This window comes from Macaca thibetana, chromosome 14 (assembly GCF_024542745.1).
Source record: "Macaca thibetana thibetana isolate TM-01 chromosome 14, ASM2454274v1, whole genome shotgun sequence".
NCBI lineage: Eukaryota > Metazoa > Chordata > Mammalia > Primates > Cercopithecidae > Macaca > Macaca thibetana.
This window is the reverse complement of record NC_065591.1, coordinates 85,070,467-85,088,975: the sequence shown is the minus strand read 5'-3', so window position 1 is coordinate 85,088,975 and position 18,509 is coordinate 85,070,467. Positions and strand designations below refer to the sequence as shown.

The 18,509-nt window shown below is 34.4% G+C and overlaps 2 protein-coding genes across 3 annotated transcripts in view; one reads left to right on the top strand and one right to left on the bottom strand.

Moving 5' to 3' along the window:
• Positions 1-18,509, bottom strand: part of CEP295 (centrosomal protein 295) — a 1,096,927-nt gene that overhangs the window by 561,386 nt on the left and 517,032 nt on the right. The window lies entirely within an intron of this gene.
• Positions 1-18,509, top strand: part of SLC36A4 (solute carrier family 36 member 4) — a 52,995-nt gene that overhangs the window by 28,664 nt on the left and 5,822 nt on the right. Inside the window, exons 7-10 of one of the 2 annotated variants that reach the window (XM_050758914.1) lie at positions 88-315; positions 2,364-2,462; positions 5,835-6,004; positions 14,459-14,628. In XM_050758914.1, the coding sequence (XP_050614871.1) occupies positions 88-315; positions 2,364-2,462; positions 5,835-6,004; positions 14,459-14,628 (667 nt within the window). The remainder of the gene's footprint in view (positions 1-87; positions 316-2,363; positions 2,463-5,834; positions 6,005-14,458; positions 14,629-18,509) is intronic. The other variant, XM_050758915.1, reaches the window with a different exon arrangement.

Below are 18,509 nucleotides of genomic sequence, written 5' to 3'. Positions count from 1 at the left end.
ATTGTAATTTTCTTTGTACATGTGTTCTATGGTTGTAAATTGATGGAAGTTTTTGCCCTTCTTTATTCTCCTGGTAATCCTATATAGGTTCATGAAGGATTCCTGGAGAGTAAAGTGTTTATTTCGAATAGTACCAATTCATCAAATCCATGTGAGAGAAGAAGTGTTGACCTAAGGATATATATGCTTTGCTTTCTTCCATTTATAATTCTTTTGGTCTTCATTCGTGAACTAAAGAATCTATTTGTACTTTCATTCCTTGCCAACGTTTCCATGACTGTCAGTCTTGTGATAATTTACCAGTATGTTGTCAGGGTAAGTATAAAATGTGTTTAACTAAGTTCTTATCTTTCTTATATAAGTAAAATTTTTGTTTACCGTAGCGGTAAAAGTAATGATATGTAAAGACCCCTACTTCATATGTGGCACACAGTGTACAATCAGTAGATGCTGATTTCTTCTAGGGGGATGCTGTTGAGTTAGAAAAGTATATGATATAGAGATTAAACAGGCTTTGTGGTCAGATCTTGAATCTCAGTAAATACGCTTCTGGGCTTTGTGACAGTGCTTCAGAAGATAGTAATACCTACTCTATTAGAGTTATTTGAGATTTAGGATTGTGTTCTTAGTACAGTGCCAAACATTGAAAGCAGGTACTCATTAAATGTATTATTCTTTAAAATACTCATTAAATGTATTATTATTTAAATCTTGTGATTTAAGCCAATCACAAGAGATGCATTATATGTGTGTGTGTGTGTGTGTGTGTGTATATATATATATATATATATATATGCAGTTCTGTAATTTCTTTTCCCTTCTGAACTTTTATTTACTGCCACTGCTTCAATCCACTGCCACTACACTAGTCTGTAATCCCTTTATCTGAAATATATGCAATTACCTCAACTGATTTCATTGTCCATAGTCTGGGGATTCTTAACCCAGTTTCCTTAAAATAATCTATTGTTGAGATTCAGGGATTCTTCAAATTCCTTAAAATAGTTTGCAAGATTTAGTATTTCTGTTTGTATGTATGTGTTTTGCTGTTGAGCAGTTATGTAGCTTTCATCCTGCAAGGGTGCCAAAGACCAAAAAAAGGTTGAGAATCCCTGCTCTAGTCACTTCTGATCTAATTAATCTTATATATTATTTCCAAGGTAATTGTTGTAAAATCTTCTTTAGCAGTTTATTAAAAATTCTTACTATGGATCTGTGTTTCATTTCCTTCCTCTTTGAATTTCAAAACCTGTAGTTTCTCTTATAGCACTGAGTGGGAGGAAACAGACAGGAAGTTCCTGTAGGCTTTCCGGAGTTCGTGGCCCTTTAGCTAAACATGTAAGAGTCAGTTAAGCCGAAAAGGAGGTTCCCAAAATAGAAGAAACAGCATGAGCTGCTGTTTGAGAAGAGAAATAGCATCCTGCTTGCCTTAGATAATAGTTTAGTGTTGAATGAGCCAAACATTGTAATACCCTTTCATTCTAAACCCAGTGTGTATGGTTTTAGTCATGTATCACCATTATATCACACAATTCTATCTATGCTTCAGATGTCCTAGACCTCTCTGTTCCCCAAAATATCCTTGAGCTTTCACACTTCAGTTGCTTTGTTCATCCTTTTTACTTGGCCTTGAATTCTACTTCCAATCAGGCAAAGCAGAGAATGTAAGATGGTGAGGAGAGTAGGGACCAGACTTGGGGTATCTGGAAGAAGTGGCTATTTAGAGCTAATGTGCACTTTGTCCAGATGATGAGAGTTGGAATAAGCCTGTGAGTCAGGACCAAGCAATCAAAGCCAGAGTCAGGACATATATATTCAAACAATAAGGGTAATGACAACCATCAGATCAAATGTAAGCACTGAAACAAGAAGGAAACCTGTTCTAGGCAGCAGCAGAGCTATAAGGTAGAAAGCCAGTGTCAGGAGCCAGGCATCTTAGAGAACTGAAAGAGCAATGAAAATAGAGTGGAGAATGAATTTCTATTGGGCACCAGCAGCAGTGGTTGATAACTTGACTGTATGGCTCTCAGCTTAGAACTTGAATGTGCTTATGTATTTCCTGTTGTGGCAGGAGCCACACCTAGTGTGCACAGCCTGGGACTTGCAGGTGGAAGCAGATAGTCAGGAGCATTTTGCTCAGATGGAATGTATGGGCATAAGGGAAACAGTTGCTTTTGGCAGTGAAATCCTAACAGCTTGGCTACATTTAACATAGGGTGCTTTAAGTGTTCATTGAAAAAATTAGTCACTTTTATAACATTTGCTGTGGTGAAGCTCAAAATTACATGATTTTTCTTTCAATTTTAAATTATTTAGAATAAGTAAAGATGTAACTGGTCTTCTTTTTTTCTTCCTTTCTTTAGAACATGCCGGATCCCCACAACCTTCCAATAGTAGCTGGCTGGAAGAAATACCTACTCTTTTTTGGTACTGCTGTATTTGCTTTTGAAGGCATAGGAGTGGTAAGAATTTAGTTATTATTATTATTATTTAAAATCTTAATTCAACACAATGATTTATATAGCCTAGCTATATTTAAAATTGCATATTTTTCTTTTTTATTTCAATTTTCTTTATTTCTAGAACATGATTTCCAATTTGGTGTGATAGATTAGAATTATAGTTTAGTCCTTCCACTAACAAGGAGCTTAATGTTAGACATACCACTTAGGCTCTCTACTTCTCTTTTTCTTTGTCTATAAAATGAATAAATTAGCCAGATCATTTTTAACATTTTATTGTGGAAAATTTCAAACCTATACAAAATTTAGAAAGTAGTATAATGAACTCCTATGTAAATGTCACCTGGCTTCAAAAATTATTGACTCAAGGCCAGTTTAAAAAAAAACCTATATCCCACATACTCAGGCACATCTGAAGCATATTTTATAGATGACATTATTTGAAGGGAATCGGAATAGTTGCAGAATCACTGCTATATAAGAAGAGTTGGATATAAATTCTCCCTGTAGTTTTATGAATATAATGTTTGTTTTTTTGTTTTTTTGTTTTTTTTTTTGAGACAGAGTCTCGCTCTGTTGCCCAGGCTGGAGTGCAGTGGCCGGATCTCAGCTCACTGCAAGCTCCGCCTCCTGGGTTTAGACATTCTCCTGCCTCAGCCTCCCGAGTAGCTGGGACTACAGGCGCCCGCCACCTCGCCCAGCTAGTTTTTTTTTTTATTTATTTTTTTAGTAGAGACAGGGTTTCACCATGTTAGCCAGGATGGTCTCGATCTCCTGACCTCGTGATCCGCCCGTCTCAGCCTCCCAAAGTGCTGGGATTACAGGCTTGAGCCACCGCGCCCAGCCATAATGTTTGTTTTGAGAAACAATGTTATAAAGCTAATACTAAGAGACACTCCAACGATTCTGAGGATTCTAAGATATTAAATATTTCCATGCAGGTAGCTCCCAGTTAAAGCCTAACATTTGTAGACTTGGGGAAAATAAGAGTCTTGCTGTCTGCTTTGCTCCATAGTTTATGTTTCATAGTCTGATGGTAGGTATGGGAGCAAAACCATTTGTAAACATCTATTTATATTAACCCCAGACAAAATAGATCTATAATAAAATTTTATACCATTTTACTTGGGTTTTTGCTCTCTGTGAATTCTCCTTCAGATAATTCTCCCAAATTCTTACAAATTTTCACAGCTACAATTATTGCTGTTGCAAACATAACTGCAGATTTTTATGTCTGTCTTTAACTGATGAGCACTGGTTAACTATTGACATTTCCTCTAAATCTCAAATTCAACAATTCCAAAGTCTGACACATATTTTCTCACCCAAAACCAGCTTTACTTTCTCATTTCCTTTTTCTTTTAGTTTTATCTTCAGTTGCTTAAACTTGAAACACTGGAGTGATTCCTTTTACTTTGTTCTTGGTTCCCTATTTCAATCAATGATTAAGGCGTGTTAAGTCTTCTTTAATATTTCTCAAATTCATTCCATAAAGGAGACTATACATAAAACAATTCTAATGCTGTGTGACACAGAGAAGGCCTCAGGAAATGTTCATTTCTTTCTCTTTCTCCCTTTCTAGCTGCACTGACACCATTCCTGGCCACTGCCCGTATTTCCTGTCTGGATTATCTCCAGAGCATCCAAACTGTTCTCTGCCTTCTTACTGCTATTAACAGTTAATGTTTCCATCTGGAACTGACTGACTGAAAAGTGGAAAAAATACTAGATTTATCATCTCATAGAGTTATTGTGAGGATTGCATAAGATGCTGCATGCAAAGCTTTTAGAATCATACCTGGCATATCATAAACACTCCAGTAAATACTTGCTATTATTATTACTTAGCTATTTCACTATATGGCCTAATTTTATGGTTACAGTCTCTAAAGATTTGCCTTAAAAACTTGACTTTTCAGTCAGCCTTTTCGTATTTTCTTTAAAGGTTCTTTTTCAATAAAATAAAAATCATTAGTTTTACAGAATTTGACGGTAGATACAGGTGGGTAGATGTAAAACCGGTTACAGATATGTGTGTATACATGGGTTAGTATACATGCATATACTTCCTAGTTCTGTCTCCTGAGAGGGGCTGCAAGTAGTGACACCCCAGTAGCAATAAGCACACACCCAGATCTTGATTTCTAAATACCAGATCTTCATTTCTAAATACCATTCTACAAGAGAATCAAAGTTCTTTGGAGAAATGGCTGATTTTAGGGCTGAAGCAAGGAAATACAAGATGAGGCTAAAGCATCTTGTAGTGTCAGAAGGTAAGAATATGTTCAAGAAACGAAAGAATGGAGGCATGTCAAAGGGAAACAGAAGCCAACCTGATAGAATTTACAATGGCCAAAGGTGGAATAATATGAGTAACGAAACAAATAACAGAATATTGGATTATAATTCAATGTTTTAAAAAATATACATAAGGCCATGCTAATATGCATGCATGCATACATACATACATACATACATACATGAGATTCCTAGAAATCCTCCTCCCTCCAGGCAATGTAACTAATCTCCCTCCTACTCCCCAGAGAATGGGCTGGATTTAGGGACTTGCTTTCAGTGAACAGAGTATGATGAGAGGGAAGAAAAGTAACTGTATAATAGAGAAACCTGACAAACATTACCTTAACCAAGTGATGAAAATTAACTTTACCAGTGATAAATCATGTTAATAACGTGTGATGAGACAGGCACTTCACCTATGTTATCCTTCTCTAAAACCTACAATACCAGTCATGAGAAAAACCTCAGACAAGCCTAAATAGAAGGGCATTATGTAAAATACCAAACCAGTGCTCCTTAAAACTGGCAAGATAATGAACAACAAGCAAAGATTGAGAAACTATCACAGACAGGAGGCATGGTGACAAAATGCACTGTGGGTATCCTGGATGGAACTCTGGGACAGAAAAAGAATATTAATGGAAAAACTAATGAAATCCAAATGAAATTTGCAGTTTAGTTAGTAGTGATGTACCAATGTTGGTTTTTAGTTGTCGCAAATGTACTATGGTAATATAAAAAGTTAATGGTAAGAGAAACTGGGTCGGGGTATATGGGAGATATCTGTGTTATCTTTGTAACTTTTCTGTAAATCTAAAATTATCCCAAAATAAAAAGGTTATTAAAACCAACTAGCAGGTTTGCCTGCCAAGAGATGAGTTTAAATCTTTTTAAGAATTTTAAAATAGGTGGCATAAATATATAGCAATGGAAGTGTACTTCAACAATTATATGTGTTGTAAAGGAAAAAAATTTGCAGATAGCCTGTAATAACCAATTTGTGTGTAAGAGACACTGTTATTTGTAAATACTTTTATTCCCTTAAAAAAAAAAAGAATTGTATTCTTTTCTTAGGTCCTTCCACTGGAAAACCAAATGAAAGAATCAAAGCGTTTCCCTCAAGCGTTGAATATTGGCATGGGGATTGTTACGACTGTGTATGTAACATTAGCTACTTTAGGATATATGTGTTTCCGTGATGAAATCAAAGGCAGCATAACTTTAAATCTTCCCCAAGACGTATGGTAGGTGTATATGAATTTGTCAATATTGGTTTATATATTTTATAATGTACCACTGTTTGATGATAAAGGCATGTTCTTGGATTTATGGTTTAAACATTTAAAATTTTTACTGTGATTTCCTGGAATCCCATCACTTTGGGAAGCAGAGGTGGGTGGATCATCTGAGGTCAGGAGTTTGAGACCAGCCTGGCCAACATGGTGAAACCCCGTCTGTACTAAAAATACAAAAATTAGCTGGGCGTGGTGGCAGGTGCTTATAATCCCAGCTACTCAGGAGGCTGAGGCAGGAGAATCGCTTGAACCCGGGAGGCGGAGGTTGCAGTGAGCCGAGATTGCGACATTGCAATCCAGCCTGGGTGACAAGAGCAAAATTCTGTCTCAAAAAAAAAAAAAAAAAAAAAATTACTGTGATTTATTTATTTTGTGCAATCTGGAATTTTTTCATACTCTTCGGAGGAGAGTAAATATGAATTTAGGGTTCTTCTGGGATTTTTTTAAAAAATGTTTAAAATTGGAGGTTATTCCAAATCCAAGTCAAGTATAAGAGTAGAACAGGGATTATTTTCATATGGACACATTTTAATAAAAAAATTAATACCTGTCCTTATTGCCAAAAAAACCCAAACCATCAGGGTTCCTGATAGAATAATAGATTACATCATACTTGCTATTTTGGTCAGCTTCATAGTGTGTATTGTCCAACTCCTTTCAGAACACAGTTGGGACACATTATAAATAATAAAACAAAATGGTGCATCATCTTAATGTTCTCTTTAGTATTGGGACCATATCCTGCTAAATGAAGCATTATATGTATATGATTTTTCCTTTTTCCAGAGGTTTGTCTTTGAAAAATTTTCAAAGATAGTGACAGTGATTACCATGCAGACTTATTTCCTTGTTTACAAGATGGAAGATAACTCCTTAGTTTTCACATATGCAAAGAATAAATTCAGAATTGCTGACTGAATTATTGTCACATTACTACATTAGCTACTTGGATAAAAAAAGTCTGTGTAATCTTAAATGTCTTAAAATATTAGTGAAAAAGCAACAACAGCAGGAATTATATCTTCTGACTGGCCTCCTGGTGAGAATTTGTCATTTAGTAGTCATTTGAATCCTGGGCATTGGAGTCAAAAATGTTGCTAGGACAAATGTTTGTAGGAAGCCATTTATGATAGAGCAAATGTACCTGGGATAGTTTCCAGATTGCACAAGGGGCACACATGTGATGTGTCTGTATTTTTTATTACAATTTTACTTTAACATAAATGTATTTCAAGATGGAAACATGTTTCAAATGTTATAAATATATTTCAAAGTAGAGTCATAATTACAAATAAGATATATGGTTATTTAGCATTTATTTTATTAACTCTTTATAGTTAACTATATAATTTTGTTCCCTTTAAATGTGTTTTTTGGTTTCTTTTTTATAATATGAAACTAGAAGCTTAATGAACTAGAAGCCTAACAGCTTATTATAAGAGAATCAAGCTAAAAAATATGGTAGTAAGTTCATCTTTTCAAATACCATACAATGTTTGGAAAATAGAATGATTTTTTTTTTCCTTATTTAGAGTAATATTTTGAGCCAGGTATGGTGGCATATGTCTGCAATCCCAGTGCTTTGGGAGGAAAAGGTGGGAGGATCACTTGAGGCCAGAAGTTTGAGACTAGCGTGCATAACATAGTGAAACTCCAACTCTACACAAAATTTAAAAATTAGCCATGCATGGTGGCCCAAGCCTGTAATCGCACCTATTTGGGAGGCTGATGTGGGAGGATCACTTGAGCCCGGGAGGTTGATTATCCAGTGAGCTGTGATGGTACCATTGCGCTCCAGCCTGGGAAACAGAGAGACATTTTGTCTCAATAATATTAATAATAATAATAATATTTTGACTAAGTCTTAAAAATAATCATTTTAGAAATAAATTTGACAACTATTTTTAATGTCAAATATAAAATGTACATGGAAGTAATGTCAGAATTCTTTCCTGGTCTTATTTACAAAAGCAAGTAAGAATATTTTAGGGGGGAAGGTTCTGAAGTGGGAGTGTGCACACATTCACATTGAAAGGTTTGTATTCCCAGGCACATAAGAATGTGGTGCAGAAATAGTGGGCAAGAATAAGACAGGATGCTTTTGGTATTCACAACTCAACCTTGGAGGGTGACACTGTCCCCGCAGTAGCTCAAATTAATCCTTCCCTTTTCCCACAGCCCCTTTGTACATCTGACCTTATTTCTAATTGCTGTGACTTTCCAATTAGAATGGAACTAGTTGAGACTCTTTATTTAAAAGGGACCATTAGATCATAGTTTCTATTCAAGGACGTCTAGCTAGATACCACTTTTCATTAGAGGAAACCCTAGTACAAGTATCCTAAGAAACAACAAAAATCTGGAAAAAACAGGAAAGCCAGTCAAGATAAATATTTCCCTTTAGAGAACTTGCGTTGGTTGATGTCTTTGCACTGTGGAGATATGCCTTATGCAGCCTATAGTCTGTTTCTGTGTGGACTCTGCCATTGTGGGACAATTAAAATGATAGTCACAACTGAGGGATACAAGAGAAGAGTTGCTTGTCTTTTTACAGTCATGGCATTCGATAAAGTGAGAAGTTTGGACTAGAATAATTAAGGGATTATATCTAATATTTCTTTTTTAATATACTATATATGAGTCTCTCACTTCTTTCCTGTGCTTCACATGAGAGGCCTCGGAAGTTAGAGATTGTGCAATGTACTCTATTGGCGGAGTATGAAAGCCAATGACTGTTATAAGAGTATCCTAGAGAACTAATGGTTACTAGCTATGAAAAGCTATAAAGGGCTTTTGGTACAAATTGACAAAATCTCAGAGTATATTATGGTTATTTCTGCAAGAAAAGATTGAATTTGAAAGAGGCCATAGGATAAAGCAAGTATGGATTAGAGAAGCTCCAAGTTATTATTACCCTTAATTTTTGTGAACTGTCATCTTTGAAAATTAGTTATGAGCAATACTGTACATGTATTGCATTTAGCTTTTGAAGGAAAGAATGTATTTTAAAGGTTTTACTAGTTCAAGGCATTCAATCTAGTGATGAATGATACATAACCATAGTTGTCTTATTTTTTAGCCTAGAGTGAGATGAGGCTCTTGGCAAGGATAGCAGATAGTTCTCAATTAAGATGACTTCTTGACAGAGTTAAATCCTCAAGATTCTCAACCTGAGCATCATGAAGGATCCAAGAGGGAAAGTGACTTACCACGTTATTTCCAAGGGTAGCTTCTGTATTCAACCGTGAGAGACAGAGAAGCAGTCAACAACTCATTTCCCAAGTTGGTTTTTAAAAAATTTAAAGTTATTCATACCTGAAGATTAACTTATTAGCCACTGTGGGGAAAAGAGTAAAAGCATTATTAATTTTGATAATCTATGTTTTCAAAACTGATATTTTCACTGGAACATTAAGTTGTTTTCTCCCTATAATCTGATTCAATATATTGGCTGAAAAATAATTATTAAAAATATTCATTTCTGTCCTTTATTAAGGTATTAAATTCTTTACTATCATTATAATAGATTTTGTTTCCAAGCATAAATAATTTTATTCTTTGAAGTGCTATTAATATTTGTCATGTTAAATGGTTGTAGTTTCTAAGAATTACCTATCCGTATCTATTTTGATAATTAATATTTAATAAGTATCAATCACCTGTTAATACTAAGTGCATTGAAGGGATATACAGAGAAGAATGAAACAGTCTGTAGCTCTCAGGATCTTTGGCAGCGAGGAGTTTGAAAAGACCATTTAATGTACACTAAGTGTTGTTTAAAGTTGTTTGATGTTTTTTATACCCTCAAAACAAATTCTTGTGACTTTAAGAAAGGTTAGTTTTCTTTAGAAAGAGGGTTTACTGGGTAGATTTTTCCTTTCAACTTTCTTCATTTCTAAAACGTAGTACAAAAGAAGCCAAATAGTTGCTGCTTAAAACCCAAATGAAGAAAAGGTTGTGATAATATCTATACAAAAGTTAAGTAGAGAAAAATAGTTTAGAGTGATTGAAAATATAGATTCCAAACATAGAAATAAGTGGGTTCTTGAAACAGAAAAGTAGTAGGGGTGAAACAGTTCGTATTAAACTGTGGTACTTTTTAAAGATGCCCTCTTATTTCTATATAGCTATTCTTTGGTTCATTAGTAGATATACCAACTTCTAAAAGATCCATACCATTTTATTTCCCATTTTTACTCTTTGTAACACCAAATAGTAATATTTGCATATAATTAATGATATTAATAATAACCAGATTCTTAGCTGATGTAACTTTATTTTGTCAGTAAAAAAGTAATAGTACTTATATGCAAAATGATGTATTTTTATTTTAAAAAATACTAAATATATTATTAATCACATTTTAAAAACATATAAGTGAAAAGACAATTAAGAAAAAGGAATGTCCTTTTGTTAAACTAATAAACTAACAAGAATATTTGTTTAATTATCCACAGTTACATATCAGAGTATAGGAAACACAAGTCTTTCAGTTATGTTGTATATATTCAGTAACTTGACCATTTGTGTTTAGCCTTTAAGCCTCAAGCTGAGAAATACATCCTTAGCTAATTTTTAAAATTAAGTTTTAAATGTTGTTAGCTCTATGGAGTTCTTTCCTTCCTAATGGTGCTGTGTATTCTCAAATCTATTTTTACTAAGCTTTTAAATTTCTTCTTCTTCTTGTATGATAAATATAGCAGAATACTTATTGAATCTCTTCTTGCTTGGCCATAGTTTAGAGACTGTTTATAATCCTTACTACTCTCACCACGCCAATTCAACGTAGTATTGGAAGTCTTGGCCAGAGCAATCAGGCAAGAGAAAGAAACAAAGGGCATCAAAATAGGAAGAACTGCAAGATCTGCAAACTATCCTTGTTTTCAGATGACGTGATCCCATATCTAGAAAACCCCTAGTAAGCCCAAAGGTTTCTGAAGCTGATAAGCAACTTCAGCAAAGTCTCAAGCTACAAAATCAGTGTGCAAAAAAGTCAACATTTCTATACGCCAATAACAGTCAAGCTGAGAGCCAAATCTTTATGTGGCAATTGTGGATGGCATTGTGTTGCCCCAATTCACAAGTGCCACATAAAGAATAAAATACCTAGGGATACAGCTAACCAGGGAGGTGAAAGATCTCTACAACAAGAATTACAAAACACTGCTCAGAGAAATCAGAGACGACACAAACAAATGGAACAACATTCCATGCTCATGGATAGAATCAATATCAAAATGGCCACACTGCCCAAAGCAATTTATAGATCTAATGCTATTCCTGTTAAACTGCCATTGACATTCTTCACAGAACTAGAAAAAACTATTTTAAAATTCACGTGGAACCAAAAATGAGCCTGAAGGATCAAGGCAATCCTCAGCAAAAAGAACAAAGCTGGAGGCATCACACTGCCCAACTCTAAACTATACGACAGGGCTGCAGTAGCTGAAACAGCATTGTACTGGTACAAAAACAGACACATAGACACATAGACCAATGGAACAGAATAGAGAGCCCAGAAGTAAGGCCACACACCTGCAAATCTAATCTTTGGAAAACCTGACAAAAACAAGCAATGGGGAAAGGATTTGCTGTTGAATAAATGGTGCTAAGATAACTGGCCAGCCATATGGGATAGACTGAAACTGTACCCCTTCCTTAACACCATATACAAAAAATTAACTCAAGATGGAATAAATGCTTAAATGTGAAATCCCGGACTATAAAAAACCCTGGAAGACAACCTAACCAGTACCATTCTGGACATAGGAATGAGCAAAGATTTTATAATGAAGATACCAAAAGCAATTGCAACAAAAGTGAAAATTGGCAAATGGGATCTAATTAAACTAAAGAACTTCTGCACAGCAAAGAAAACTATCAACAGAGTGAAGAGACAATCTACAGAATGGAAGAAAATTTTTGCAAACTATGCATTGAACAAAGATCTAATATCAAACATCTAAAGGAACTTCAAGGAATTTATAGGAAAAAAATCTCATTAAAAAGTGGGCAAAGGGTTTGGGAGGCTAAGGTGGGCAGATCACAAGGTTGAGAGTTTGAGACCAGCCTGGCCAATATGGTGAAACCCTGTCGCTACTAAAAATACAAAAATTAGATGTGGTGGCGGGCACCTATAAGTCCCAGCTACGTGGGAGGCTGAGGCAGGAGAATCACTTGAACCAGGGAGTCAGAGGTTGCAGTGAGCTAAGATTGTGCCACTGCACTCCAGCCTGGGCAACAGAGTGAGACCCCGTCTCAAAAAAAAAAAAAAGTGGGCAAAGGACATGAACAGACACTTCTCAGAGGAAGACATACGTGCTGCCAACAATCATATGAAAAAAAAAAATCTCAATATTACTGATCATTAGAGAAATGCAAATCAAAACCACAGCGTGATACCATCTCACACTAGTCAGAATGGCTATTACTAAAAAGTCAAAAAAATAACATGCTAGTGAGGTTATGGAGAAAAAGGAACAACACTTATTATAAACTGTTGGTGGGAGTATAAGTTAGTTCAAGACATTGTGGAAGACAGTGTGGCGATTGCTCAAAGACCTTAAAACAGAAATACTATTTGATCCAGTAGTCCCATTACTGGGTTTATACCCAAAGAAATATAAATCGTTCTGTTATAAAGACATATGTGCCTTTTTTCATTGCAGCACAATTCACAATAGCAAAGAAAATGAATCAACCTAAATGCCTGTCAGTGATAAAGAAGATGTGGTATATATACATCATGGAATACTATGCAGCCATAAAAAAGAGTTGAGATGATGTTCTTTGTAGGAACATAGATGGAACTGGACGTCATTATCCTTAGCAAACTAACATGGGAACAGAAAACCAAATACTACATATTCTTACTTATAAGTGGGAGCTAAATGATGAGAGCACATGGACACATGGAGGGGAGCAACACACACTGGGGCCTATTGAGGGTGAAGGGTGTAAGGAGGGAGAGGATCAGAAAAAATAACCAGTGGGTACTAGGCTTAATACCTGGGTGGTGAAATAATCTGTACAACAAGCCCCCATGATACAAAATTACCTGTATAACCTGCACATGTACCCTTGAACTTAAAAGTGAAATTTAAAAATCCTTGCTGCTTTAAATATTAAGACATCAGAAATAAAGCTCCATTAATGTCAACTTTATATACTTATATATTAAGTACATTTATACTTAAAGCTCCATTAATGTCAAGGTTTATATGCCTTGACATTATGTACCAAAAGTAGAATATAATCCTTTTAAAACGATTGCATTCTTTTGTAAGAAAGAAAGCACTTCCCTGTGCATGGGAATTTTAGGTGGGAAAGTAGAACTCTTAAATGAGAAAACTGTGGGAAGATGTTTCTGTTGAAAGAGGACGTAGGTGTTAATCACTGCCCTGATGCTGCAGCACACTGAACCAACAGTGTTTTCTCTGCTTTTTACTTAAGAAATGCAGGATGATTGGGCTTTTCTTTTAAATGTTATAAAATGTTAAAATGTTTTTTTAAAATACAGCACATTAATTTCATTAGTCTGCAACCCAAAAGAGTGGATTCTACGATGTTCCTTCCTCTAGATCCTACAATTCTGTGTTTTCTCTTCATGTCATTATCAACATTTAAAAAGTCTTCTTTTTCTGTGCTTAAGAAAGTTACTGAAGTCTTTATCAAGACATGCATGTGAAGTTTTGACAGGTTATCCACAATGTAGAAATCTAAAGATATTTATAAAACTGAAAATTGCTGTGCTGTTTTGAAGCACTGTGTATCAAAGAGATAAGTTAATTTGCACAAAAGAATAACAACAACCTTACCCAGCAACTGTATGTCCCTTATTTAATGTAAATTTAAACATAGATTGTGTGTATAATTTAGAGAACTTTGCAAGTTGAAATGGTTTAGATGCCTGCTTTTAGACTTAAGATGGACGACATTTCTGCAACTAATGACATACCTCCAAAGATTTTCACCCAAGAACTATACTTTAGTTTAATGCGAGTTTTTCTTCTATGTAAAGATTAATGACGGTATGACTCAGGATTTAAGACATATAGTAGGCTCAATTTTAAAAAAGAAAGTTGAGAAAGCATTAGCTCTTCGGGGGCTGAGTCTAATCTTCAGAATATTGACTTATCCCAAAATGAAATCTTTTTACCAATATACCCCAAACCCTGGCATGCATATTCAAGCTTTCCATTTTGTCAAAATGAATTGTTCTTGTATCCTCTAGAAATTTAGTTAGAGATCAATTTACCTTTTTTTTAAACAAGCATTTTTAGTTAGTAAGGTTCTGGCCTAATTTGGTATTCTGGATTTCTTATTTATCTTAATATTAAAAATAAAGGAGGAAAGCTAAATTCACATTAAAAATGACTAAATTTTGAAAATTTTTTTCAACAGGTTATATCAATCAGTGAAAATTCTGTATTCCTTTGGCATTTTTGTGACATATTCAATTCAGTTCTATGTTCCAGCAGAGATCATTATCCCTGGGATCACATCCAAATTTCATACTAAATGGAAGCAAATCTGTGAATTTGGGATAAGATCCTTCTTGGTTAGTATTACTTGTAAGTATCATTATATATTTATATAATTTTTTATTGTTGAATTTCTTAAAATGAAAGCTACATAAGACATATTTTTCAATATTTTTAAAACAATTTTATTCACCCAGCTGGATTACTTTTCAGGTTAAAATTCTGTTTTTTCTACTGCTACATAAGAAAAACACAAACCAGATCCTATCACACTTAAAATAACTAATGAAGTTATTTTGAAAATTACATTACTGGTGATTAACATGTACATGGGACTCCTTCCATTTTTGATACACATTTTATTTTGGTTCTAGCTTTCCTCAGGTTTTTTATTCCTGTTTTTGCATATTTTAACAGTTTTCTTATCCATAACTACCTACAGGAAAGTGTTTAATTTTACTTGTATTGGTCTTTCATAATTTTAGTGGCTTATTTTCTTATTATTTGAAGAAGTGTATATAATCTTTCATTAAGACTCTTTGTCATAAAATGCCTTCTCAAGGTAACGTTCATAATAGAGACTCATGGAACGGGAGCTTGAGTTCGGTATAGTGGAAAGAATGTAAGTTTTGGAGTCAGACAGATCTGGGGATTCGAAGTCAAGCCTACCACTTACTTGCTGGTGTCTTCAGGCAAGTTACATGCCACTGTTGAGCCCCTCTTTCCTCAACTATGAAATGAAGATAAAACTTCCTTATGGCATTTTGTTGGTGTTAGAAATAATATTAACAAAGTATTAATAGCTGGAAGTTATTATCATTATTGTAACCATTTCTATAATGACAAATATACAGATGATTGTATCACCAAACTAAACTAGGATTACCTAAAATGATACCTGGGACCAGATTACTAGTGTTCTGGGGAACAAGCAGCTTTGGAAATTCCTTGTGTAAGATACTAATAAACATCTTGCACTATTTAGAATGATAGAGCTAGAAATTTGAGGCAGCTCAATAAATTGATTTGAGCAGCCTGCCATGGAATTCATGCCTAGATTTAGAGAGTTTAGTGTGTTTCATTTGGTTTGAAAAGGGAAATGCAAAGCTGAAAAAGTAGATAAAATGTATTTTTCAAAGTAATTACTTGAATTATATCACTAATAAGAGAAATCATATTAACAAATGAAGTCAGTAAGTCCATATTCTGATGACTAACGAAAAAACATTCAGTAGCAAAAAGATATTTTAAAACATTTTGAAATATTTTTATACATTTATTTTATTGACATTTTGGTATTGACTAAATAAAAAGACTGATTTCAGTAAAAGTGTTTATATCAGCAGATGTAAGGCAATTCTATTCTGAAAGTATATCGTCTTTTAAAGTTGGTAATGGAAATTCAGGTAAAGGAGTTTGAGGGCAATGGTAAAAGGGGTCCAGGATTTTTTTTTTTTTTTTTAAACTTCAGCCATTTCTGCACATTTGCTGGCAGTGTTGTATTGAAGTTATTAATCTGCTGAGGCACAGACCACACCACATCTGCTTCCATGATTTTGTTCCCAGAAGCCAGGGGCTTAGTTCATAGCACAGAGAACTGCAGCCTTTTCTTGGTTGCTGCTTTCTTTTAGTTAAAAGTCATTAAAGCTTCTCATCCATACAAGGGATATGCCTTGGAGAAAGAGAACAAAAACTATGTAATATTTCTTTTTGCTATATTGGGACACATCACTGGACAGTAAACTTCATTTGTGTATTTGGCACACATCCTTCCAAATTAAAGTAAAAGCCAACTGATATTCATGGCAAAACTGCTTTTCATTCTGTTTTCAAAGGCATGTGAAAAGATTTGGGGGCTTGCGCTTTACTGACCAATGTGTGTAGACAGTTGATGGGACCTGGTCATGTTTGTAGAGTAGGCTGTGCAGCAGCACTAGTAATGAGAGTGGAGGCTCAGCCTGATTTGCATTGAAAATTGAATGTCTTTCAATGTTCCATAATCCTTTCCGAGTACTGAATCCATGTTTGTTGTATTGGTCTTTAAAGAAGTGGACTTACCAGCTTGGATTATGTTGGTTGTGTCCAAGTATCCATTTAGCATTTGAATTATGATTTCAAAATATCTTCTTCGTGAAACTCAAAAACTTTAGAAGTGATTCAGACTCTTCCTGCGTGTTCCCTTTAGGTGCTTACCTGGTATATAGGCACCTCACAAGTGAAGGAGGAGGGAGGGTAGCAACCAGCCAAAGGTCACCATGGACATTTTAGGAGCAAACCCATGCTATGAGCCATTCCATTTTTAAATGTATTATAATAAACACTAAGACCAGTGTTTCAATTCTGTGTATGAATTGAATCAACAAAATATACTAAGTACTCTTTACTTCTGTTATTCTCTAACTTGTTGATCCTTCTACTGTTTGTAATTTTTAAAAAGTCCTTGTTTTTATAATCTATAGTAGACTATGACTATATAAGTATCAAAACCCATAAATCTTTAGTAGTTTGTAGAGAAAACTCACTAAAATCCTTCATTTAAGTTAGTTGCCTCTGCAGATTAAAAACGTACCATTCTGTTTCCTGATATCCTGTCTTAGAGTCAGTAGGTATGTGGAGAGCACCATTAACTATTTGTTTAATTAAAATTAATGTGCTAAGTTATTTTCCACATTTTTGTTTTTGGTGCTGTAATATCAAGTGCTTCGTTTTGTGCTCTGATGTATCTGCATTTACCCTTCAGATGCAAAAATAGACTTAAATAGGCTTTTATTTTAATATCAGAGGGAACTTTATGCTCTAAGGATACTTTTTCTTGCCGTATATAGTTTTGGTAAACACTGAATAAGTCTGATTAGTACTTAATAGATCTATTCATAATAGCTGTTAATGACATAGTATTTGTAATGAATAAAACTATCCTTACTTTAAACTCCCCTTTGAGTTTTTATTAATATATGTTGGATTCAGCTAAAAGTATATATACTTGTTTTTTTGTCTACTAATAACATTACCAATAGCATATTTCAAGCCATTTTTACAAGCAAATATCTTTCAGTTATGTAATGTTTAAAATCTGACTTTAAACAGATTTTAGATGGGAATTATACTTCGTGATTTAAAAGTGTTTGCTAGATGGAAATTTTGTCTATAAATTCTAAAATGCTATAGTATTCCCCCACATAGTTTTCCAACAATATTTCACTGGATTTACTAGGGACAGCTTGGATTATAGATAAACAAAGAAAAATGGATTCCAAATTGAAAGCCTCTTCAGGTGGCAAGATAGTGGTAATATTTGTTTGGCCTCACTTTTATACCACTGCTTACTATAAGTAGGTGAAACAAACATGTCTCCACGAATAATTTTGTTCAATGAATTTTGAGAGGCCCTAACTATGTTTGAGAGTTATGCTGTATAGTTCCCCAGAGAGTGAAGTTAAAAGGCTATAACAAGCATCTATTAGACGAATAACCTACTTTATAAAGTATTTCTACTTTCGAGTTCTTTAGATCTAGCTATTTCTACTTCTTTAGAGTCAATTATTTCATTTATAAAGGGTTATGCCACTTCAGCCCTATAGATGTAAAGCTACATTTATAATTTCAAAACAGTTTTTAGGGCTTTAGCTTTCATAATAATTTGAATACAGAATGATAAATAATAACTTCTGGTTATATGAGGAACATGGTGGGAACTTAGTTCGAAATTGATCCCACAACCTCCTGGAAAATGTTGAGAGCCACAGAAAAAATAGAAAAAGGAAAAAATAAAACGTCATAAATTAAAAATTAAGAAGTAGAGAAACTGCAAACTGAAAGCTAAATTACTAACAGGAATATATATATATATCTCCAACACATGCCATAATTGGAATCCCCAAAGAGGAAACGTGATATAATCTTCATCAGTGGCAGTGGTGATGTAGTTGTCACAGCCTGCATATGAGTAAACACAGCTGTTATTTCTGGTG